Source organism: Aphis gossypii, chromosome 3, assembly GCF_020184175.1.
Source record: "Aphis gossypii isolate Hap1 chromosome 3, ASM2018417v2, whole genome shotgun sequence".
NCBI classification, from domain to species: domain Eukaryota; kingdom Metazoa; phylum Arthropoda; class Insecta; order Hemiptera; family Aphididae; genus Aphis; species Aphis gossypii.
This window is the reverse complement of record NC_065532.1, coordinates 29,818,313-29,845,288: the sequence shown is the minus strand read 5'-3', so window position 1 is coordinate 29,845,288 and position 26,976 is coordinate 29,818,313. Positions and strand designations below refer to the sequence as shown.

At 28.1% G+C, this 26,976-nt stretch overlaps 2 protein-coding genes across 2 annotated transcripts; both read right to left on the bottom strand.

The window, feature by feature from the left end:
- Window positions 1–337: 337 nt before the first annotated feature.
- Window positions 338–2,085, bottom strand: LOC114120114 (acyl-coenzyme A diphosphatase FITM2). The gene has a single exon (XM_027981923.2). It carries the CDS (start codon window positions 1,761–1,763, stop codon window positions 777–779), a length of 987 nt encoding a protein of 328 aa, XP_027837724.1. The 5' UTR covers window positions 1,764–2,085; the 3' UTR covers window positions 338–776.
- Window positions 2,086–3,926: 1,841 nt separating this feature from the next.
- LOC114120116 (ATP-binding cassette sub-family G member 1) lies at window positions 3,927–26,400 on the bottom strand. The gene is made up of 10 exons (XM_050203464.1): window positions 25,771–26,400; window positions 15,739–15,859; window positions 12,599–12,788; window positions 11,571–11,716; window positions 9,066–9,439; window positions 8,265–8,485; window positions 7,892–8,060; window positions 6,842–6,942; window positions 6,399–6,554; window positions 3,927–4,704 (listed from the first exon to the last, which is right to left on the bottom strand). Exons 1-10 carry the CDS (start codon window positions 25,829–25,831, stop codon window positions 4,363–4,365), a joined length of 1,881 nt encoding a protein of 626 aa, XP_050059421.1. The 5' UTR covers window positions 25,832–26,400; the 3' UTR covers window positions 3,927–4,362.
- Window positions 26,401–26,976: the final 576 nt, after the last annotated feature.

The window sequence follows — 26,976 nt, the reverse complement described above, 5'->3', positions numbered from 1 at the left end:
AAAACAAATAATATTTAATTGACAAATTTTTACTGTATAAAAGTTGTTATTATTATAAGTATTTAAAATTTGAATTAAGTAGTAGTAGTGATTTTGTTTTTCCTGTAAACAAATACAGTATAACAATATCAATAATATAGAAATAATAAAAATATCATGAATCTACAAATCTTTTAAAACTGAAATTAATCTTAACATGATCAATAAAATTATTAATTTAATTAAAATGATCATGACTTTTAAAATAAGAAAAACAATTAAATAATATCATAAAATATTGTTCAATAAGTTAGATAAATAGGTATAACAAGTCAATAATAATAAAAAAAAATCTAAATAAAAACAATCAATAAATATATATTAATATATTGAAAACAAAAAAAAAAAATGTATTTTAATAACAATAAAACTAGTAAAAATTGTTATTCAAAATGAACACATACATAATGGCATGGTGACCTTCAGATTTTCCAAATGCTTTATTAAAATATTCCAACAAACGACTCACTTAAAATTTAAGAGCACTTTTTTAGCTACCTATTGTGGTAAATACTAGTTTATTATTATTCATTGGCCATTACCCACCCGCCATCCCTATAAAAAAAACTCACGAGGTAGCTGACTGTCAATTATTCCTTCACCACACCATTGCACATATAAATATAAAATAGTACATTACCCATATATACATATATATATATATATAAACATACAGATTTTGTTATTGAAAAAAAAATACAAAACACCAATATATTGTCATGACATTGAACTAATAGCTAAATACCTATTTCACTCTTTTGAAGTGCTTGATATTTAAAGAATCCGTCACCAGGTAGAGGAGGCAAAAATGACGAGCAGTACCAGACCCTGTATGTTACAAACCACGTCGACATTGCCACTATGCCCGCCAATAGTTTTTCGGGCATTGTGTGGAAATACATCATCGTTGTGATAAGCATTAACTCCCAAACAGCAACAAAAATTGTGATTACAATGAATAAAACTTGTACATAAGGTGTCATCTGCTTGTAGACAGTTTTCATCTCTTGCAATTCTTCTTCTTTCAGATTGCTAAATGTGGTAGCCACACTTTTCCCTTCTTTGCGCGCGTTCTCTTCATTTCTCAACACGTCTTGGATTTTATCCCAGCCGATGATTGGTCTTGCTTCACTTATCATCACCAACGTACTATAAATGAGTATGAAAACATGACCGGATATGTCGAACGATTTCCATAGATAGCCAGCAGACTTGCACGCTGATCGGACCAGTCCTTTGCCCCCCGAACACTTGCCATAATAATCTTCAAGCTGATTGAAGGCGTTTGTCCAAAAGTACCAGAAAAACGTGGCAACAACTATACGAGTAGCGTGCACGGTAATGCTGGGTCGCGAGTTGAGGCAAAATACCTTGCTGGTGGTCACCAGAAACGAAAGCGTCCACAGCACTGTCCAGAACCAACCCAACTTGACCAAGTACTGGTTGAGAAACGTGTTGCTGTTGGCGAAGTAGATTTTTGGGAACTTGATGAAGTCGCCGACCACCGAAGCGACCAGCAAGATCAAATACACGAACAGCCGTTTGTGCGTCGAGAAAAACAGATATTTTCTGCATGCGAACAACAACACCGTCAGGAATATGTTGGACACGGTCGTCGGTTCTCTGACCAACAGTGTGCCTTTGGTCTCCGATCTCATGGACAAACCCGTCGGTATGTAATTCGATTCGATCGACCCCGATCGAGTGCTCCGCTTGGTGGTCATGTCTGGGGACGATACTCTTAAATTGAAACCTGTTGGTGTGCACACGCAGGCGACGTGTGAACGAAAGATATTTGAATTCCGCAAGTAATGACACGCAGTCCGGTAACCAGTATCACATCGTCGTCCGATGGTTGATTGAAGTTGACCGTCTCGGTCTCCGAAACAGAACACTCTTTGCCTCTTTGGTACTTACGTCTGACTTTCACCTAAACACCGCACGGCGTTCGGACGTCCATCACCGACGTGATCATTAATTATCATAGATTATCTATGTTAATTATTTACTAATAAATTATTCAGTATATTCGTGATAACGACATGGTGATGTGATACTGAACGTCTTGTCACGGTTTTTATCAGAAGCCGAAAGTCCGTTTTTTATTTTTTTTTTTTCCTTTTAATCCCGTCTCTGTTTTCCCACGGCTAAATATATATATATATACATTTAGCCATGTGTTTTCCCTTTTAAACATTTTGATAATATTATCCGTCTCTTTGTTTTTGCAACACTGATTTCTCGATTGACACTACAATCGACTCCAGAACCCAAAAATGTATTGAAAATTCTGCAATTCGGTGCCGTAATATTACGGCGAGTGGTTAGGGGAATACATTTCTCCTTTGCCTCCCCCCCTTTTTAGCTTGTATTTATCTGATTTTATTTGTGTTTTCTCCATTCATTACTTTCTCTGTTCTCAGTTGCCAGACGCCAGTTGCATAATCAATGCTAGTCAATAAAGCCAGTGGGTAATAAAATATTTATGCCGGGCAGTTCGGTATTGACAATGTTAGTCATATCTCCCTCCTTCACAAAAAAAAAAAAAATCATTAATATGCCACTGCTGCAATTAGTGCAATAATTCGCACTATAGTTGTGATGAACCGGCTTAAATAACATTTCAAATTTGAAAATGAATATGATTATATGAACACAAACAATAAACATACTAAATACCTATTACCTATCATTATAATTTAGAAGCAACAATTATTTGTGCACACATTTCAAGTGATCTATTCTATGTGTCGAAATAACAATTTTGAAAAAAAAACTACTTATTAATGAATACCAGCAATACCTCATAATCGACTATCGAGTAGACGTAATTTTTATTGACCTATTTAAAACGTTTAATATTGTCCATCACGATAGTTGATTAATATTCTGGATAGAATTTTTAAACAAAATTCAAAGTAAAATAGACAATTATATTTATAAAAATTCCTTTATGTAGAATACCTTCTTTTAAAAATAAGTATTAAAGTCAACTACAGAATTATTAAGACATAGGTACCATGTCAAATGATATTATTTAATAGGTATCTTCTACCCGACCATCTATATATAATATTTCTGTATAAAGTATAAACAACTCATTTAATAAGAGTAGGTATATTATTATAAACTCGAAATTCCAATCCTGATCGTATTAATTAATTATAATCATTTCCATTACTTATTACTTTTTTTGTACATACAACATCTATTACCAACAATAACTTCCGAGTTCTAATGTTAATCATTTGTTAACTCATAGCAGAATTAGCAGATACCTACCTAAATCTAATTCTTGCATCTTAGGTATTCTTCTTTCTTCTGCTTATTTATTTATTAAATATTGATTCTACTTAGAACACAAACGCCTTTAGACGTAAATGTATACAAAGTTTTACTGTTGTTATTTTTTTTCGAATGAAAACAGATTTTTCATTTCATACTTCGAAGCAGAATATTTTTGAGATTATCATAATATGTAAAAATTGAATTTCAAACGAGTATGGTTACTTATTAATTAGTAATAATTGTACAAAAAATTTAAAGTTTAAATGCGTGAAATACATTTAATAAAATAGTGGTAACATGCGCAAAGTCGATACCCTTCTTTGCTGGTTGATAATATGGTACATTTGTATAATATATTAATATTATATTTTAACCACAGACGATCCAGGCGGAAAATGTAAATATTTTCTACAACATTCAGCAGCAGTAGTGTGTAAATGTTTCACGCATTTATCGTGTTATGGACTTGAATTATAGATTAGTAGGTAAAATTAAAATTCATTTTTTGAGTGATAGGTATATCAAGTATTTTTCATTGCAGTATTCAATTTTTTTTTTTTTTTTAGCGCAATCACAATATTGTATTTGAAGGAAAAATATTTTGTGAGTCTTATTTATATATATATTTTATAAAAATAAATTTACCATCATATTTACAATATACTTACAACACTTTCGTATTCGTGTATAGAATCGCTTAGAACAAAAGTTGTAACAATATTTGTATTATATAAACTTATAAATTAGTTACAAAATACGAATTTTGTTCATTAAAATATAAATTTTAAAGTCTCGGTCTTCGAGGACTCGGTGTGATAAATTAGAAAACTAATGTATCTAAGCCTATTATATAAAATAATAATATTATCGTTGTATATAGGTATAAAGTTTTACAAAAATAAAAATACAACGAATGAAAATCGATGAAAGTTAAATAACTAAATATTTAAGGATAAGTAATCAACATTTAAAAAATAAAAATAAAATTATAAAGTTCGTCTCGGACAACAAAAAATAGTCGTACTGGCTGCCGTCTTAGCCAGTGAGTCTCCTCCGGAGTGCGAAGTACGTCAAAACCCTGAACAGCACAAGCATAACGACCAACTTTATGATCTCAAAGTATGGATGTTTTCTGTCCACGTTCAGGTAATAAATTATGATGTTTGGGTCTTTAAAGTGACAGTAGCCTGTGTCACAATGTAGTGGTTCTCTGTTCAACCCGAACACAGTAATGACCAGTCCGATAACTCCGCATCGTAAGAAACTTCCTTGCATTACGAACTCCATGATCCATGGTACTTGGTGCGCAAAATCAAACCCATAAATAGCCAACCCCAAAAACGGTGCTATCATCATTGGCCCAACCGCACTGCCGTTCTGTAATATATATTTTATACTAATACATTATTATTATAATTAAATAATTTACGATTTTATTATACGCTAAATCTTGTAAATAAAAGTGAATAAAATTTAAGAAGTTTTCATTAAAAAAATATTTGATTTTTATATTTTTTCTCGTCTTAAATTGTATATAAATCAAAAATAGCTATAGAAAACTATTAGCCCATTACAGTTAATAGGTTCAGAATTGAAACATATATTCCGCTTTTCATTTCATAAAATATGACAACTTCTACCTTTTTTTTTTTTGCTTATTTTAAGGTCATTATTAAAACAACAATTTTGAAAATACATTATCTATTTTTAGTAATTTTTTTTTTATTATAATCATTTTTAAAGTTTATACTTTTTTAATGCATTCAAATGATGTAACAAAAGCATTTCTAAAAATGTTAGTACTTTTTGGGAAAATGAGTGTTTACTTTACTATTAAAAAAATCACCTTAATTTCAGTAATAATTATTATTATTATTTTAGATTCTGAGCGGAGCGATGAATGTATTGATTTTACAATGTAGTGTGTTTTTTTCTTTTTTTTTGTGTCTGTGTACACGAGAACGTGTCGAAATAATGCTTCGATTTTAAACTTCAGTAGCTTTTCCGGTTCGAAAGTGAATTTAGTTGGTGCATTGGGGAGGTCTTTTTTTGAAATTCCCAATAGTTTTCAAAAGCACCGAGAAAAACCAAAACAAAAAATTAAGGAAAAACGGGAATTTGTACGCAAAACCAGTTTTCGACCTAATCGATTTTTTTATATGGTTGTAATTAAAAACTAATAACTATAAATACTTGAAATTTTCACCAAATGTTTATGTTAGTGTTATCTATATACAGTTAAATTTAAGAAATATTTTGACTTTTTTTGAGCTATTTAAAGAAAACTGAATTTTTCAATTTTTCTGAGAATTTTTTTTTTGAAGTCTCGATAAAATTTTTTTGACTGAGTCAAAATACTTGAAAAATTAATACAAAGTTCCTCATAAGTTATTCTTATAGTGATTAAAAAATTATAAGAATACATAAGCACAATTTTTTTTGTTAGCATTTGAAGTTCCAATATTAACGAAAATACGTCAAAACTATGAATATTTTCAAATTATTTAGTAGATATAATTCATAAATTTTTTGTGTAAGTAATTAAGAGTTGAAAATTCAATACGATATTTTCCATAAGTTAAGCTTATAATAATTCAAAAAGAACTTAAATTCTGGTATATTCAGGCCATTAAAACATAAACCACCTTTTTCACCAACCATTGGAAATTATATCCTAGGCTGACAAATCATCTTCGTTCAGAATCGTTTTTCGTATACAATGAGGTATCTATCATTGGATTAAAATTTAACATTCCTATAATATAATATAATAATGATATATACGGCACCTAATGTACAGCAGAGCGGTACCCACTTACCCGTTTTTATTTAATGAAGTTGTAGAGGTATAAGTTATATAATATATGTATCTGTATTAAGTATTTACTAATTGTATCACATCTAAATCGCATATGATGTGTAATAATAATAGTTAGGTACTAGGTACATGGCACATATGTACCTAATGTATATGTATTATATAATATAATATATAATGTATATAGAATTATTGATTTATTTATTCCCTATTTATGATTAAATATAATTTTTCTCTCATAAAAATACAGTACCGTCACGTTGAACACAGATCCCACAAGAAGTCCCATGCCTTCGGAGACGAAACAAACCAATAGACAAATGATATTGAACATTGAAAATCGCAAAAGTTCGTAAGGTAAACCGGACATGAAATATACCAAAGCCGTATAAATACTGCTAAAAAATATCTATGAAAAAAAAAACAAATATTTTTATTATTCAACTTATTTACTGACTTAATACATGTATGCTTATGATATTCATATATAACTTAACTTACTAAATGAACTATTTTAGTGACTTTAAAATTTGAACGACCGCCCCCCCCTCACCCAAGAGTATAAAAATTATTATCAGTTTCATGTATTCATGTAATACATTCATACGCAATTTTTTATGAACGTTATGAAAACATTTTTTTATTTTTATTAATTAATATTATAATATTATATATAAGTATTTATTTTATGCTTACAATGGATGGTACTCTTGACAACTGTAGCGCTAAGAAATAAGGCCTCAAGCTATACCATCTGTTGAAGTATTCTTGTTTTAGAAGTTTCACTTCGGACGGAACTACAAAATTAATATAACAATAACTATATAGAAAACGCTAAAAATCGTTATGCAATATTATGTACATTATACCTACTATTTAATTATTATTATGTATTTATAATTAATACATTATATTAGTGAAGGAATTCCGGAGGTGGGGGTAAACCGTGAGCGGAAGTATAGGTATATAAATAATAGAAAATACTTTGGAAGTACGTGGAAGTATAAGGAAGTACTCAAGTACAAGGAAGTACATGTAAGTACATATATTTGGAAGTCAGGTATACAAAAAATTGACTAGCGGTGTTCAGAATGCCATCTATCCACTTACTTTTTCCGAAATAAAGTAGATACTAGATAATATCCATTTTGTTTTATTTTTGTAGGTATTTTTATGTTTAGAAATTTTAACTAAGTTACCTATTTAGTGCTTTTTACTAGAGCTCATAATATATTTAATATTTATATAGTAGGGTCTCGTTAATCTTAACGCTTTTAAGGATAATAGTGAAAGGGTCGATCGGATTACTTAGAAAGTTATGACATTAAACAATTTTTTTGGATACTGGATACAGTTATAGTTAATATAGTATTATTATTATTATATTAAATTATATACACGTTAATTTAAAATGTTTTTAATAATACCATTGATTTATAATCATTGATAATACTTATTATATTGTAATTATTATTAAAATGCGTGTATTTGAAAAAATAAGTATATATACTAAAATACAGTATTAGTATATATATTGTAAAATATTCTTTTATTTTTAACTTTTAAGGGATTTAGCGGTATACTCTAGATGGCAAATGTTCATATTCGAACTTATGTGTATAAGTGAAGTTAATGATACACAGCAAAACTACTGTCATATATAATGGGAGTTTATTCAGTTAATTAATATACATAGGTAATAACTAATAAGTATACAATATGATGTATCTTATACCCTATACGTACATGCAAGCACTTGGACCATCGACTGCGTGAACGTGTGGAAGAGAATATTGCCCATGCAGAATTTCATGTGGTTGAAGAATTGTGTGCCGTCATTCGCCTTATCGTAGAACACAATGCCCACCGCCAGGCCACAGATGAGATGATGGTAAAACTGAATGTTTAGACCTATCTGTGATTGTGGAAGTAAAACATAAAAACGATGAAAAATTTCATAAGAAAAATAATATTACAATGCATATTTATTTTTGTGTAAAATATACATATTATAATATCTCATGGACGAGCATAAAACGACTTCGTAATATTTATAAGAAACTGAAATTATCACAATATTAGTATGCCGAATACGATTGTAAAAATAACGCATTTATACCTTGTTCCTGTACAACTGCAAGATCATACGCTTCCAAAGCGTACAAAACTGCGACCAACCGGAAGTCGGAAAATCCACACACCATGTGTTGCTGGGTTTTACTACGTCATCGTCTTCGTCATTGTTCACTTCGTCACCCGCTATGTAATTTATCGGTGGCAAAGGGAGCAATTTGGAAGTGACTACGTTTCCATTAAGTTCCGGCAAGAGTAGTTCAGAAACTATATACAACGGGTAAATAACAAAATAAATACGCATTATAAATAACGGAAAAACGATTGCACAAAATTGTTTGTATAATTATGTGAGTATATTATTACCGAGTTGTAATTAGGTATTTAAAGTTCTATTAAGAAGTATTTTCTTTTAGAAATATAATTTTTCGTCTGATTTGAAAGAATGGGGGTATTCTTTTAATATTATATGCACACACTGCAGAATGAGAGGGCCAATACCTTATTTTTTTTTATACACGACATAGTATATACCTATACGCAGTGACGTAAAACGTAACTTGAAAATCGAAATATCTCTCAGACAACTAAACGAGTTCCAGACGAATGATTAATATTGTTCGATTAAATACATAGGTACCCGAGTATCGAATCCAACTTAACTTATCGTACACGGTACACGCCATTAAACCGAGATTTTCTTACGGCTGTTCGTACAGTATCAAACTGCGAAACGAACATATTTTAAACAAACTGCGCTTCACGGTGGCAATTGGGGTGAACCTATTATCTGTATACTGCAGTATAGTATATATCATTCTATAGTTATGAGTTATTAAACGCTCACCTTTGGTCGTGTCCTCGCGGGTCAAGTAACAGTTGTTGATGTCTCTCGTCTTGCACAGCGACTGCTTACCGTTTGCCATGGCCGAAGCCAACTTGTCAATGTTTTCCTGTTCCTCGCCGTCGGTCGCCTCGATTATGTAGTCGGCCGGGTTGTACGTGAGCGGGCAATGCAGCCCGACGGTGGACAGGAACGGAACTAGCTGGTCGGTGGAGCCCTGGTACACGCAGTACCCCTGGGACAGTACGTACACGTGGTCGAACAGCTGGAACATGCTGGCGCTCGGCTGGTGGATGGTGCACACGATGGTGCGGCCCTGGTGCGCGAGCCCACGCAACAGTTGTAGGCAATACGTGCTGGAAACGTTGTCCAGGCCACTATATATTCATACGAAAAGAAATTTAATGAAAATTCCACGTCAATAAATTTACGGCGATTATCATTATATAGACTTTAAAGAACGGCGTATGATATGTGCACGATTAATGCGCTGCGGCGTTGATTAAGGGTTCGAACAAATTACAAAACGTCAAACTGTAACCTACACACACACACATATATATATATATAATATTATATGCTGATCGTGATCAGTTCAGTGGTGTCTATAATAATGTGATGTAGAAACTGTATTGGGAAACGTGTACATAATATATATACAACCCCATAAATAACGCCCCTGCAGGTGTGATGGCTGCAGCGTGTAGCATAATATTATATAGTCACCATATGCCCATGCACGGGATTTAAGTTCGCCTTCGCACACGATATACACGGTCGTATACCTATAAATATAACCATACCTGTACATACATAGTTTTCTAAGTTTTCTTCCGAGTCGTCCGAGAAAATTCGTTTTATTTACATTCGACTGTTGTTCACGGAAACGTAATGATATTTTGCTACAGTCGATCACAGCTAGTACCTAATATAATGTTTATATACCGACGGACCTTCGTAATAATGTTATTACACGCACTGATAACGCGTTGTTACCATTAATCATTATGTAATACGTATATATTGTTGTAAACGGTGTATTACCAAATATCCTTTATTCGATCGAATACATAAGATCTAGTGTGTCCTAAAGAAATGTCGACTTTATCACATGAAGTCAAATGAAATAAAGCAAAATTTGTAATGAATATGGAACTAATTAAAAATAGTATTGATATTGCGGATAATAATATTATATACATATTAGACATTAGTACATAAGTTTAACTACTTGTATTATATAATAATTTTATTGTTATATTTCTATATATATTATAGGTATATTATATATGTATACATCGAACTACTATAAGAATCATTACTATACAGCTATACTTTTCCAAGCAAAAACCCAATAGGTTCTTTTTGATAGTTTTTTTGATGTAGAAACAGTATTTTTTATAGGTTTATAAGTGATAATTAAATACTAAGAACCTAACTATAATATATTATGTAGGAATAAAATATGGTGTTTTTGCTAAATAAATATTAATTATGCCATATATTAGGCATAAATCGGCATGATCACAGACTTTTTTTTTATTAAACACTTTTGGTTTTACTTTTTTAATACCTACTCGTTTTATTGGTACCATGACTAATGTAATAATAATACTTTCAGTAGTTTGTTGAATAAAAATTTTAGTACTCTCAAATTATGCAAATTGTAATAAATAATAAATTATAACATTAATTCGATTCTCATCAAATATAATACATATTACCTAATCTAATATCTATATCGTATATAATATGCTGCTGTGGTAAACAACAGAAAAAATGATTTTAGTTAATGGTTTCTTGTTATCCGTGTATCAAACTCGCGACACTCTCTACAAAATCATATTTAAGTGCCACTGTGCACGAGTGTTTTCAACACGCGGCGGTAATTTCATTGCTATTTAAATAGTAATAAATATACGTCTCTGCAGAAGCACAAATTTGATTGTAACATTTGTTTTAATCAAGTTATACGAATAAATTATACACATACACATTCTTTGGTTAATTGCCTATCCAACAGTGAAAACCGCATTGAAGTCCATTCAACCGTTTCGGAGTTTATCGCGCACAAAAAAAAGCGACTTCATTTTATAAATATGTATTGATATATATTATTATACATCACTAATGATTCATCGTAATTATTATTTTTAAACACCGGTTATCTCTATGCTTTATAGGCAACACTTAAATTCATTGGTAAGGTTGTTTTCTCTTAAATATAATAAATTAATTTCGTATTTTATTACGAAACTATGACAAATAATAACATAAAATTTCTCAATTTAAAAAAAAAATACTATAATATAACCATAATAATTTGAAGACATTAATATTGTACATATATTAATATATGTTATACTTCCTACAGCCTCTACGCAGTTAATAAAATTAAAAAAAACTGACAACCACTTACTAATAGTTTTAAAAATAAAAAACCGTCATACCCACACCACATAATATTATGAAATATTTTTTAATCGTAAATTATTAGTACGTACTTACCTAGTAGGTTCATCGAGAAATATTATGGGTGGATTGTTGATAAGTTCTAAAGCAATAGATAATCTCTTTTTCTGGCCTCCCGACAAAAATTCGGTCCTTGTATTTTTGCTCTCGGACAATCCCAAAACATTTTGAATTTCTGTCACCTATTTAATACTTTTTTTATAATGTATATACAATTATATATAAGTAGTATATATACAATGTACATAGTACATCATAAGCAAAAAAATAATATCCCATAAAAATATAATACAATTTCACAAATTTAATTAATTTAGTTTTTTACTTCGGTTTTACTCGCAGTATAGGTACCTAGGTACAATTAAAACTAGATTTATCCAGCAAAAATTTTCAGCAGTGTAAGTGTATACTTATGTTTCAAATGTATAGCTCACTACAAGATTAATATACATTGAAATATCAATAATGAGAATGCAGTCGAAACAATAAATTTTGTTCCTTATAGCTAATATAAAAATGAGTATGCTTTAAGATAGTTTTTCGTTACGAGAAATATTTACTGTAAATAATATAAAAAAAAATATACGAAAATTGATCTTTAACAAATGCTTAAAAAATGTAATGCTTTATTATTTATCATGTGATTATGTGATGATAATGCATAATAGTCAGAGCCGCATTACCGCTTAGTGTCCGTTTTACAATCATAGTTTTAGCCTAGGTTACAGATTTTACAGGCCGAATTCGGCGGTTTAACCTTGGTTTACTAATTGTAATAACTAAGAGTGTTTAGGCTAAAGCCTAGGGTGACAAATTTAAACGGTCGAAACAAAATAGCAAATTTTACCTATGTAAATTAGGTGGAAAATTTATTTTAGTTATAGGCGGCAAAAACCTTAATCCGGCCCTGATAATAATTAACTGATAAAAATATCGATGAGTCTCTGTGATTTATTTGTTTAATTATACCCCTCACCCGCAACAAAAAAAAATCTAGTAAATCTAGTATCACCCATGTCTTTAATTCATTTCTATTTATTTTTTAATTATTGTTTTATACTCACGATCATTTGTTTTTCTTTAGTCAGTGTACCATTGGATAATTTAAGTTCCGCAGCGAACATCATCACTTCGTTTAAAGTTAACATAGGCTGAATCTTGTCTTCCTGCATTATGTAACATGATAACTTACGAAACAACTTCTCGTCTCTGACTTGATTATTTAACTTCAAAGTCCCGCTTACGCCTTTATAACTGAAACATTACCGCTAATTGGTTAACATGAAAGGTATTGTTTTGGTAACCATTCTAATTAAATTTCCAGTATAGTATACGTTCATACCAAAATTTAAACAATATTCAGTAAATAAAGACTGACATAGTGGCATTCACAATAAAAATCCAAATAGGTATTCTTGTTAAGAAATAATTCTACATAGTAAAAAGCTATACTAAAATAAATAACAGAAAATTTGTAGTATAATTTTAACTTATTATTATATAATCTTTTTGGAACCAATAAAATGATCCTAACAGTATATAAATGATGTGCCCTTATAACCATTACTATAACACTATAAACACGACTGAAATAGTGATTATTCACTGCAAAAATAATAGATATTTGTGGTATATTATAATTATTGTTATAAAATGGAAATGATCGACATAATATATTATGTTGTCGATGATAATTTTCTTTGATTATTGGTATTATAGGAAATCTATATATAGACTTTTTAAATTTGCCGACTATTAATAATACTTATAACATGAAAAAACCACAAACTGCAAGTTTTTAATCATTATCGTACGCGTAATTATATTTTTTTTTGTTATTTTATTAAAAGTAATAAGAAAAAAATTATCTAAAATTTTTTATGAACCTAAAAAAAAAATAATAAAACATATAAAATAAAAATAAATAAAAATATAAATAATAAATAATAATAATAAATATAAATATAAAAAAGCGGGTAAGTGGGTACCTCTCTGCTGTACATTAGATACCGTGTAGATCATTATTATATATTATAGGAGTGTTAAATTTGAATCCAGTGATAAGTATCATTGTATACAAAAAACGATTCTGAATGAAGATGATTTGTCAGCCTAGGATATAATTTCCAATGGTTGGTGAAAAAGGCGGTTTATGTTTTAATGGCCTGAATACACTAGAATTTAAGTTCTTTTAGAATTATTATAAGCTAAACTTATGGAAAATCTCATATTGAATTTTCAACTCTTAGCTACTTACACAAAAAATTTATGAATTATACCTACAAATAAGAATTTGAAAATGTTCATAGTTTGGACGAATTTTCGTCAATATTTGAACTTCAATTGCTAATAAAAAAATGTTCACTATGTATTCTAGTAATTTTTTAATCACTATAAGAATAACTTATGAGGAACGTTGTATTAAAATTTCAAGTATTTTGATTAGGCCAAAAAAAAATTTATCAAGACTTCAACAAAAAAAAAAAAATTGAAAAAAAATTGAAAATTTCAGTTGTCTATAAATAGCTCAAAAAAAGTTAAAATATTTTGAAAATTAAATCATGTAAATAAAATGCCAATCTAAATAACTGTATAAATTTTCAAGTATCTACGACTTATATTTTTTGAATAATAACAAATATTTAAAATAATTTGAGGATAAATCGTTATCGTTACGCTATTTCGTAAAAATTTAAAATTCAAACGCACTTAAAATTTTTCTTATAATGATACTTCGAGTTTTCTCTATAGCTAATTGAAGAAAAACTTATGGAAAACTTAGTATTGTATTTTCGATCCTTAGTTATAAAAACACAAAAAATTTTATGATTTTTCAATTTAAAAATTATTTGCAAATTTTCGCGTTTTCGACAGATTTTGTAAAAATTTGAACTGTAAACGCTTATAAAAAAAAATTGTGACTAATGATTTTTAATTTTAGCTATAATAAGAACAACTCATAAGGAACCTTGTATTAAATTTTCAAGTTTTTTTGGTCATCCAAAATTTTTTGTGTCGACATTTCAAAAAAAAATTCTCATGAAAATCGAAAATATTAATGGTCTATAAATAACTTAAAAAAAGTAAAAAATGTTTGAAAATTTAACTGTCTATAGATAATACTAATACAAACATTTGGTGAAAATGTCAAGTATTTACAGTGATTAGTTTTTGAATTACAACCATATAAAAAAATCGATTTGGTCGAAGACTGGTTTTGCGTAAAAATTCCCGTTGTTCTGTTACTTTTTTAGGGATTTTCCTGATGCTTTTGAAAACTATTGGAAATTGTTTACTTTTGACCCCCCAAAGTACCAATTAGATTCACTTTCCTATCAGAAACGGTGCTGAGTCTAAAAATCGAAGCACTTTTACTGCTCCAAAACGTGATGACAGACACATAAAAAATAAATAAAAAAAACAACACACATCATTGTAAAATCCGTTCAGAATCTAATAAAATAATAATATAAAAAAAATAAAAAAATAATATAAAATATTATATTTTTAAATAAAATAAAGAATGCATATCTAATAATAGGTACCCGTTAATTAATTAACTATTATATACATATATGTATTTATAATTTAAAACATACTGTATCTGTATTTGTAACGTTTTTATTTTTTACAACTCCTAGCACTCTTGTTTAAACTTATTATATACTATTAATGTTAACAAAATATTAAAAATTGTCTTAAATATTGTATTGCATTTTGAACGACTAAAAGTAAAAGTATTTTTGTATAACGTTCTTTGACATCAAAGGACAAAGATTCTACTTTCACATTTAGAATTAATTATTTTAGAATTTCACAACATTTAATTTTAGGTTTATCAAAATAATGTTGTTTTAGAAGATTTATTAGAAGCTTAGAGAGTCCTCTGAAACTTAAAGTTTAGTGAATAGTAGCTCCAGATTATGTAACTAATATAAGTTAAAGTTATATTTTTTTTTCAAGATAATTATAAACCGTTTTATTTTGATGTGCATCTCATAGCAGTCATAGCTGTTATTATAATGTATAGTTATTAATGGATATTAACAACAAATCACATAGATAGATTAGGTTAGGTTATGTATTCAAAGATTATTAAACATATAAACCTATTAGTATTTTCTTATATCAAGTAAGTAGAAACTAAAATATCTTAATATAACTTAAAAAAATGAAATTCTATAATAATGACAACAATCCTTACTTGTAACCGGATAAGGAATTAAGTAAACTGCTTTTTCCTGCACCCGATGGTCCCATAATGCATGAGAGTTCACCAGCTGCAAATCGGCCGTTTACAGACTTCAATATCGTTCTTGACGGAACTATAAACAAAAATAACATCAGAATTATTATATTGTGTCGTTTGTTTGATTAATTTGAAATAAAATCTGTTATCATATATATATAGGGGTGCAATTTTTATCAGTTTTTAAAAACTTGGAAAATTTGACAAGGCCTACTATGAATGTCACATTAGGTTCCTAAAATGTTGTCGGTAAAATATAAAAGCGTCCGGCATGATATATTTCGACCGAAACGATCATATTCTCTCTGAGAACGGAATATAATAAATAAGTATATGTTAGGAATATTAAAAAAAAATTCTCAAAATTAATATTTAGGTAATTTACTTATTAATGATTAACAATATTTCATGCAAGAAAATTATAGTTTAGGTATGAAGGTTTATATTTTTTCTTATGCCACCAACATACCTAGTTCAAATTATAAAATATTTTTTAATGTTCTTATATTGAGTCCCTGTTAATATTATAATATTTAATAATATGTAATAATGTTTATTACATTATACTTATAGGTTATTATATCAATTGATACTTTTGATATTCTTATAATAATAAGTTGTTTTTCTAAATTATATATAATATAATACTTAAATACTATATACTATGACATAATATTCAATGTCACAAATGTTGAATGACCAGATTAAGCTATTCATTAAGCTGTCCATGCAATAGAATACTTCAAGACTCAATTATACTTAAAATGAGCATATTTCATAAAAATAATAGTTTATATTATAATTATAGTTTATATTTTTTCAATTAAATATTATTGCTATTTCATAAGAATTATCTTAAAAATTGTCTAGTTATATATATATATATTTTAATGAGTATATTAGTGCTTAAGTATTATTATTCTAAATTCTTTGAATAACAAATATACTTAACCTATTTAAAACTAATTAAAGTGGTGTTCAATTCATTAATGATAACATCACACTACCATATCTACCTATTTTGTTTTTGATATTTACTGTACTCAATTAATTTGTTAAAGAAACAAAAATAAGTTGTAAGGATATACATATATTACACAGTTTGAAGTATTGTCTATACGTACAGATACTTGAAATTACAAACTTGTTTATGTGAAACTGATCTGACGTAAAAAGAGAAAGTATACGGTGATTTCCGATTGAAATAAACGGAATTTCTCCCTCCCGGAAACCAAATAATATAATAATTTCAGTACCGATTATAAAAATCATTGCGAACTTCGGATATATCTATCGAAATTAATATTAATTTTTAAAACATTTAAGGATTTATTTAACTCACGTTATCACAATATTACAATTATAAAAATATTAATAGTTGCGTATCATAATAAAATAAATTGTATTCTATGAAATACGAAGTAATAACACACTAAAACTTATGATATAAAATAAAAAGTATATTATTAGTTATTATTAAATATTATAAATATATTATATGTATAGGATTATAGATTATAGTAGATATAGTATAGTACTATAGTAGATATAGTATAGTATTATAGTATATAGAGTGGCATGACGTGAATATATTAAGCAGTGTGAGTGTTGCTTACAATTTCAGCTGTATATACAGATATATCTTGAAATGACCAATAATTGATAGGACTGTCGTCGGCTACCGTCACTCGTTAACTTCCGAGTTCGAATTATTATTAGTCAATAGTCGATATTCTTTATTAAGTGATTATAAATTATAATCAATAATTTAAACAATTTTGTATAATATTTACATTTTTAATTCTATGATTATGGTAAAAAATGTTTATCTTACCATTTTAAGTGAGGTAATTAAGAAAAAATGTATATTATAATTAGCTATAATTTATTAGATAAATACAACTTTTGCGAAATAACTAATAAGTAGGTATAGTTTTTAGTGATCGTTTACATCATTGACGCTTTATGCCATGTCGCACTGCTATTAAATATACATAATAATATACATGCAGCGGCGCATTTTGTTTTCCATCAACTGTGTATCCTTATAATTTTTCAATTCACCGCTGACACCGCTTTTGTCACTCCCATTCCTCATTAAGTTGATACGATAAATTATTAAAAATATAAAATCTGATAAATTTTTGTCTATAAAAAAAATTAATTATTATTGATTGAATCAAATAACTAAGTATACAAATAGAAGTATTGCCTTGATATCTTAGTTAATTATTTTTCCAAAATAAGTTTTTCTCAAAATGTTGACGCTTTCATTCACATAAGGTCAGTGTCTAGATAATGTAAGGTAGGTAACTATTTTTTCCTGCGCCTGACAGTATACCCATGAATTATTTTTATATTATTACATTTTACACAAGTGGATTTACCAAACATACTCATCTCCTATTTTTCCAACCATAATGAAATAATTCAAATTTTGATTTTTGAAATTTGAAATTTTTAAATACACTCAAAGACCATTTTGTTAAAGTTTTAATTTTTTTTTTTTTTGTAATACTTAAGGAATGGCAGATTTCTGTTTTTTGAGTACGAATCTTTCTTTTTTATTGTAAATTATTTAATGGATAATTTAATTAAAAATTTTCAAATTTTCATTACCCCTATATATATTCAAAACGTATTATCATGGACGTATTATCCTTTACAAAGTTAAATAACTCAAAAACTGTACTCGTCCACTTTTTGATTTTGATACATCTAAACAGTCTGAGATATTTTCAGATAAATTATGTGCTAAATAAGTTATAGTAAAAAAGAAAGGTTTTTACTCGGAAAACAGAAGTTTATATTACCAAAAGAGACTATTGAATTAACACAAAAAATCTCAAATACTTGAAAATATGGTCTTTGAGTATTTTTTAAATTCCAAAAATCAAAAATTGAATAAATTTATTAACATATAAAAAATAAGGGTTTGAGTGAATTATCCTATATATAGTATTGTAGTATATAGATACCATTCCTAAACCTATTGTCTTCATCCTCCTCTTTTATTCATTTGTTTTACACGTAAAAAAATTATCTTAAACTATAGAATTGTACAAATGGTCTTTTAAATTTTTTAAATTTTATTTTATAAAACAAATTATAACATTGACTTAAAAGTTACATCAATAAATCAATCAAATTTAATAAACTCCATGGAGATGCATCTTCATAATTTTATTTGGTAACTTAATATTTTAAGAGCAGTTTTGACAAATATTTTAAGAGGAGATAGGAGGCAAATTTAATAGTATGGTAAATAAAATTATGTAATAAAATGTATTGCTTATCTTTTTACCTAAATTTGCTAAGAATACTTATGTTTATACTCTTGTTATATTTTAAAACGGTTATAAATATAATATTTAATTGACTCAGATCAGGCACGTATACAGGGGGGGGGGGTCAACCCCCCTCCCCCCGAAAATTAATAGTTGCGTAGTTTATTTATATCATAATTCATCGATAAATATTGATTATTTTAAATTTTTTTATGAAGCCTCCACGAACATTTTTTTTGTGTACGTGCTTGACTCAGATGCTTAATTTTTCAAATTAATATATTATAACTAAATTATATATCGTTCATCTATTTGGTGTATACATAGAATTAATAAGTCTTTTTATAATATTTCATGTATACCTATTGGCTATTACCAATGGACGGCAAATAAGTAAAATTCAAAAATTACAAATAATAGGTAAATATTATTCATTACAAAATCAAAACAGTCAAATATATGCTAAACTATAGTATTATAATGCGAATATTATACATATTTTACTTTATAGTGAGTTAACTTTATTCAGAATGTTTCCAAATTGTTTATACTCTGCGTATATATATAAACTATTTGTTTATATATATATATACATAATACATATATACGTATTCTTAAATATTAGTATCTCTAGTCAAGATTATAATTCTATAGCAAACCAAATAACTTTCGTCATTACTCGAATGTGGTATCGGTGCACTTATTTTTATGATCTTTGTACTGAAATTGTCGCGGAGTGCCATTCCAATAATTAGTGTTTTTCAATTTTTGAATTCTTTGCAGTGTAAAAGCATATCATTACATCATTGTTTTTAATTAAAATAAAATATAAATTAAACAAATCAAAAGGTATGCTAAATTATAATAGTATAATAATATAATTGAAATATTTTTCAGTTATTTTAATTGTTATGAGTATTCTAAAAATATAAATTAAAATATTATACTCTTATTGTAGCTTATCGCAAACTATATTATATTCTAACAACTCTTAAATACCTAGACTTAAAATTTATATGCGTAAAAATGACGCACAGTTATAAAAATGTGTTTCCGTTGTATAATTATAATATTTATAAAGTGCAGGACGGTAATCGATAATCTGTTACTTTATTATTGTATCTTTATTCTTGATATATAATTAATTTAACTTGTAAATACATAATATTTATCATATTAACATTCAATAATTCTTCACAAATAATAAATAAATAACTAAAATACACATAATATAATATGATACAAGTAGGTATATGACATCAAACTTAAATTATTGAAACTTTCAAAGTAAACAATAATTTATTTGATGACAAAAAACTGAATTGTAATATCATCTGTTTATCGCCAAATCTCCATTTTATAGAATTAAAGTATAGTACATTATGTTACATCATAATATTATATTAACAATATGTTAAATAAATATTATTATAAAATCCCCATAGGACCAGTGGCGTATATAGGTTTTTATTTCGGAGGGAACCAATTATATATTTGGATTTCTTTGAGGAAATTCTATATCATTCTATGTCAAAAATAACAATTTTTAATAATTGCGTTTTTCATTTTAGGAGGGGCCTGAGCCCCCTCGGCCCCCCATAAATACGCCTCTGCCATAGGTATTCTAAATACAATAATAATGCAAGAGAACTGACTATAAACTACAGACTGCTGACTTGCAAAAAAACTTTTATTAATAATCTTTGTACAAATTTCATATATTATTTATTCTGTACATAAAAAAAAAATCTGATAATAATATGTATATTATCACATTCACGATATTTCATAAACATAAAAAAAAAGTTATGTTTTTTTTATGTTCGTAAAATCGTAAACATACAATATATTATATTTATTAATTTATTGTGATGAAATATTTAACATATATCTGTTTGAAAATATTTTGTATTTTTAACACAGTCATACAATATAGTGACTCACAGAAAAAGAGTTAATAGGTATTATTATATATTTTTTTAAGAAACCTACTATGCGCTATACCTAATATAATATAGGTATAAATGCTTGTTATATACTACGGAAACGTAATAATACTAAATTATATCTTTTGCAAAACTATTAATTTAATTTTGCTGTTATGCTGAATTTGTACTTGAAAACAGTTGATATAGGTACTCTGATAATCCGCGAATGACGAATGTCTGAACAAAATTATATACAGTGGAACCTCGATAAATCGATTGGGGGCGAAAAAAAATTCAAGTTATTGAAAATTCGACTTACAGTAAGTATATAAAATATATATTGTAAGTCAGGGGCCAAGGCATTCCTTTGAGTTATCGAAAATAAAATTCGACTTATAGCGGTTCGAGTTATCGAGGTTCCACTGTATACTATAGTATCCAGTGATGTGGTGCTTATAATTATTTACGTAATGATTTATATTCCCCGGCATATTCTGTCAAAACACGTAATCGTATAGTTGCATCCATTCAACGAAAATATTTTAAAGTAACGATGGTAATTGTATGATTCCGGAATATTATACGTATTGCCAATAATATATCATCATTTATTGTTATAGGTACCTATATGTCCATATAAAAGTAGAGGAACGCAAAATCATTGTATGGGTTGCAACAGGTTAAACTAGTTTAAAGAAAATAAAAGATAATGAGCCTTACGTTGAACTTAAGACATATGACTATCACAAGGATAAAAGAAGAAACTCTCACTTTCATGTCTAACAGTATACTGCTTATGCAGTCGCCTACTTTGTAATTTGATTACGACGCTGTAATATGGTCTATAACCTATACCTTGTGTATTCGCAGAGCTCATGATGTAAACAATTAAATATATTGTCGGCTTTCTCATTACGATACGAAGTAAACAAACGACGTTTTATTGCAAATATTAATACCATGTATTCATAATACATATCTATTATAAGTAAATCACAGTCTATTTTAAAACGTCGTTGATCATGGTGTAAGAGTGAAAAAGCATTGTATGGACTAAGTAATATCAACAGAGATTATCCAATTATATAAGATATCCTGTGTAGTATAACGAATATAGTTTTCAATATTTAAACAAAAATTATTTCTGAAAACTGTTATTACGCGTGTATTGGTACCTATATAATATAATTTACTGTAAGTACCTAGTAACTAATTTCAGAAAATCTATTGAAATGTCAGTATTCATTTTTCAATCACAAAAGTGTAATAAATGTAGTATTTTATAATAGGTATGTAAGTGATGTTGGAATGATTGTTTTTAAATAATTTATAAATTAAATTCTACTTTAGTATATTTTTTAAGATCTTCAAAATGTATTACGTATAGATAATAATTATAATAAATATTGCGTCGATTGCAGAACAATAATCGAAATGTTCGGACAATAGTATAAAAAAATATAATATGTTATTAATTCCAGTGGCGTATTTAGGATTTTGTCCAGGGGGGATATACGTGGGAAAACATAATTTCCTCGTCGGTGGGGGGTTACATTTACCGACATTATTAAACTTATTAGTAAAAAAAAAGACCAATGGGGATCTATCCCCCATATCCCATAAATACGTCTCTGATTAATTCTATTGTTATTAAAACTATTATACTAATAAAATTGCACTTATAATTCTATTATATTCAATAGGGAAAACGCGATGATGACCACCGCAGCTGTACACATATCAACAGTCTGCAATTAAATCTGTGTAAATGTGTGTAAACCATTAACATGGTTACGTGATTTATATTAGAATATTAGGCGCATAGTATTTTATTATTATGGTCAAATAATATCTCTTCTTGTGCACGTTCGCTATAAAAATGAAGCGCACACGTAATTGACTAACGACGAGAGGATAGTCGGTCCCGCGTAATTCATGGTCATCAGTCTTGCATTCTCGTTTAATTTATAAAAAAAAAAACATTTAGTTTTTACATGTGAATAAGTATGTAGAAAATACACTTTTACATATAAACCCTGTATAATGTATAGATAAATACTGTATAATAATATGAACAATCAGAATGAACATAACCATAACCATATCTATAATATGAGTTATGATTTTATGAATACCGCAAAATGTCCCCTAAGAGATATTATTGTGTAGGCAAGAGTTAAACATTTACTACTATAGTTTCTGTACTTCACGAAACGAATACTTTATTTTTAATACGAAAATCAATAATTACATGTTTTGTGATAAATAAATCTAGATGTATAATTGTTTTTAAAAACGCTAGAATGGTAAATACATAATGCATTCTTCAAAGACCACCATAGCTAAATTTAATGAAAAGTAGAAAAATCAAAAAAAATTGAACATTAAAGATTAAAATATGTTCACACTATGTATGTAACATTTTTAACGTTTTATTCACTATAACCATTTTTTATGATGTGTCTATCTACTCTTATTCTAATTTAGTATATCTAATTAAGTAATCATTAATAAAATTAAATTCAATTAAAATATCTCAAATATCTAAAACAAGTATATACCTATGGTATTACGATAAACAATAAATGACGTAAAAAGTTCTTTTACAATCTAATACAATTTTTGTGAAAAAATAACGTTTTGAGACATTTAGTAGCCAGTTAATATAATAAATGCAATTGTTCCGTCAAAGTATATATTATAAATCTATGTTCTTATAATAAATTGGAAATTAATTTCATTTTAATAACGTGTCTAGCTGTTTATATTTGAGCATCTAATGACTTGTTTTAATATGTTTATACGTAGTAGGTATCTACTACAATAGGTTGATTTTCAGCTGTATGGTTGAATTTGAATTACATTTTCGTTTATGAATGTAAAAAATAATTTATGATTAATACCATGTGAAATAATACATTTTTAAATTACTTACAAAAATTAACATTTATATCGTATGATGATTTATTTGCTATCTCCTAGTCACGTGATATTTAGAGCTATATATTTATGTATTACACACCTCACACTATTATATATTATATATGGCATATTATGTATAAGCAAACAAGAATACGTCGATATAGCGTGATGGCGTAAATGCTTCTATCTATAATTATATTATATAGGCAATTATATTTTATAGTGATTTAAATGCAAGAATGTGGATGAGAGATTTCGCACGACTCATGTTCGTATTCGGGATATATTTAGTCACACCCGCTATAATATTTTGTTCTTTCATACATTTTAAAAATTGGTGCCACGCCAATTTATGATTGTACTTTTTCATTATTCTTTCCACGCATTAAGAACGTGTTAAAATAGTTCAAATTTTAAAATTGTTATTACAATTAACAATTACTTACGTCTACATTATTTCCTTTGTCATAGTCATAACGTATCCATATATATTCTACATGTTAAACGTATATTATAATAAGAAGTCTTGAATCTCGAAAATTGTATATAAGAAAAATAAAATTAGCAAATAGCTATATAATGTGCTAATACATCTAAACACATTTACTCAACATATCTAAGTGGACTTCAAAAAATTCTGGTAGGGAGGAGCTGAAACTATATGAATACCTTACATCACGAGTAATTCCCACTATCCGGTTTGAACGTTATGTATTGCAATAATGATTGACACCCATAACTAAATTACCCAAAAATCCTGCATAACTCATGATAATCAATGAGGCGAATCAGTTTTTCAAATATTATTGTGTGGTTTACACAATATTATAATAATAATAAAAAAAATAAGAACTATTGAAGAAATAAAATGTATATGAAACCCTCGTATTGCTTATAGTTTTATACCTACCTATAGCATAACATTGATTTATATATTTACTTTTTTTTTAATAAAAAAGAATACACGTTTTATCGTCGAGTTAATTGACATGGAACAAAGCCCGTCTTGTGGTGGGTTATTTTATGCAACGTTATATTAGTATATTATAATTTATAGTACTTAGACATCTAGTATCTATTTACGACCTACTGACTATATATTATATAGGTGAGTATTATTATATAAAAAAAACATTTATTAATTATTAGTAAGTAGCAACTGACAGCTATATAATATTATGAGAACAGGAATAATGTAATATTTTAATGTACGTTTGGATTTAAAATATCAGATAACAACTGCAGGAATTCTTTAAATAACAAGTTGTAATTTTAGTTTCATAAACCGATATGACGAAACAGAATAAGCTAAACCATTGTTTATTGTGATTTGATAACCAACATTTTAATAAACAGCTAGACAATCCTACCAAATTTTGATAAAGATTTTTCATTGTTAAGTTTATCACTTATGTTAGGCGCTTATAGATCGTGTTTACGTAACATTTAGGTCCTGATATTCTCATATTATATGAAAAGTAAATGCGAGTGTACAGTTGGCAATTTTCATTTATACATTATATTGTTATCGTTTCATTATTTTAATAGTTAATAATTAATTTTTATGGATCAATAAAATAAAAACTACATCACTACATACAAAGACTACTTATCTAGATATTATTTTTAAACACATATTATTCCATGCCTCATAGGGTAAACATTTATCATATTTGTACGAGTGTTAAATTTTATTTAGACGAACTGAACATACGAGCATTTTTAAATTTATTTCAGTATTATTTTATATTATAGTAAGTGACAAAATATAGGTACACTGATTGGTCTCTTTCTGACCAGTTTAGACTACAATATACAATTGAACAGAAAAATATCTATATAGTACTAACCTTTGGTTTTCCAAAACGGTGGCTTCACCTCGTACGTTAAGTCTTCGAATTGGATATCCATGTTGCGTTAGAGACGACTCTCGGTCCCCGTAGCGTTCAGCTGCGTTTGAATTTCTCTTTATATTTTATAATCGCACTATCGAAACAATTTTTTTAAAAACGTCGCACCAATACTTGTTCGAGAAAATACGTAGGGGACGCGATTTCAGTTGAGTAAATATCGAATAAATACTTTTATAATATAATATTATAAATCAAAAACGGAATGCACTAACCACTCGTGATATCCATGGCCGAAAATAATATTATGTATGACGATAGCATGACATTACATGATATCGCACTGTCAATTTTGTTTTATAATGTTAGTCTTTCGACGGTCTATTCGGAATAGAGAGAAATGCGCGCTCCGTGGACGACCGCTTCCACAACAGTGCAAGAATAAACCGATTGGCGAACACGCGCGCGCTCGGAAGGAGAAATGGCCACTGAACCGGATGAACGATGGTAAAAATATCTGTACAAAATTCTTTATAGGCGTATAGTTTTATGTATTATTGTTATATAAAAATAATAATAATAAAATACGATCAACACGACTATCAGCCGGTCACTGTCGTATACCCGTTGATACGTATACTACAGTAATTCGTGAGGAGAAAGATAGTGACAGTGAGAATGGACGCGAAAAAGAGACGGAGAGAGCCGAGCCTTGACACTGGTATACTCTACGAGGAGAAGGAGACTTCAATCGCAGGAGGTGGGAACTGTGATCTTTAAATTATATAGCGGTTTTCAGGATTTTGTTATTTTCCTTTTACGTATTTAATATAATTTTATTACGTATATAATCGACAGCACGTACCCTCTATAAACGTCGGATTGCCAAATAGATAACTATTTATCGTACAGTTAAAGTAATATAAAATTACTTATATTTTAAAATGTTTTATTAGTCTGTCATGAAGGTCTTAGAAACTATACAACTTGTGTGTTTTTGACTCTTATATACGATGTACCTATTCACTTTACCATATATTTACTGAGCCGAAAGGCAATTGCGTCGGGTTAGTTTTTAATTGGTTGTTTTTGTTTCGCATTTCTGTGGATGAAAATTTTAATTAAAAACTAAATATCCGGGCATAGTCTTAGAATATAGCAAGGTGCCAAAGTCTCAACCAGTAGCGAACGTACAAACGGCATGAT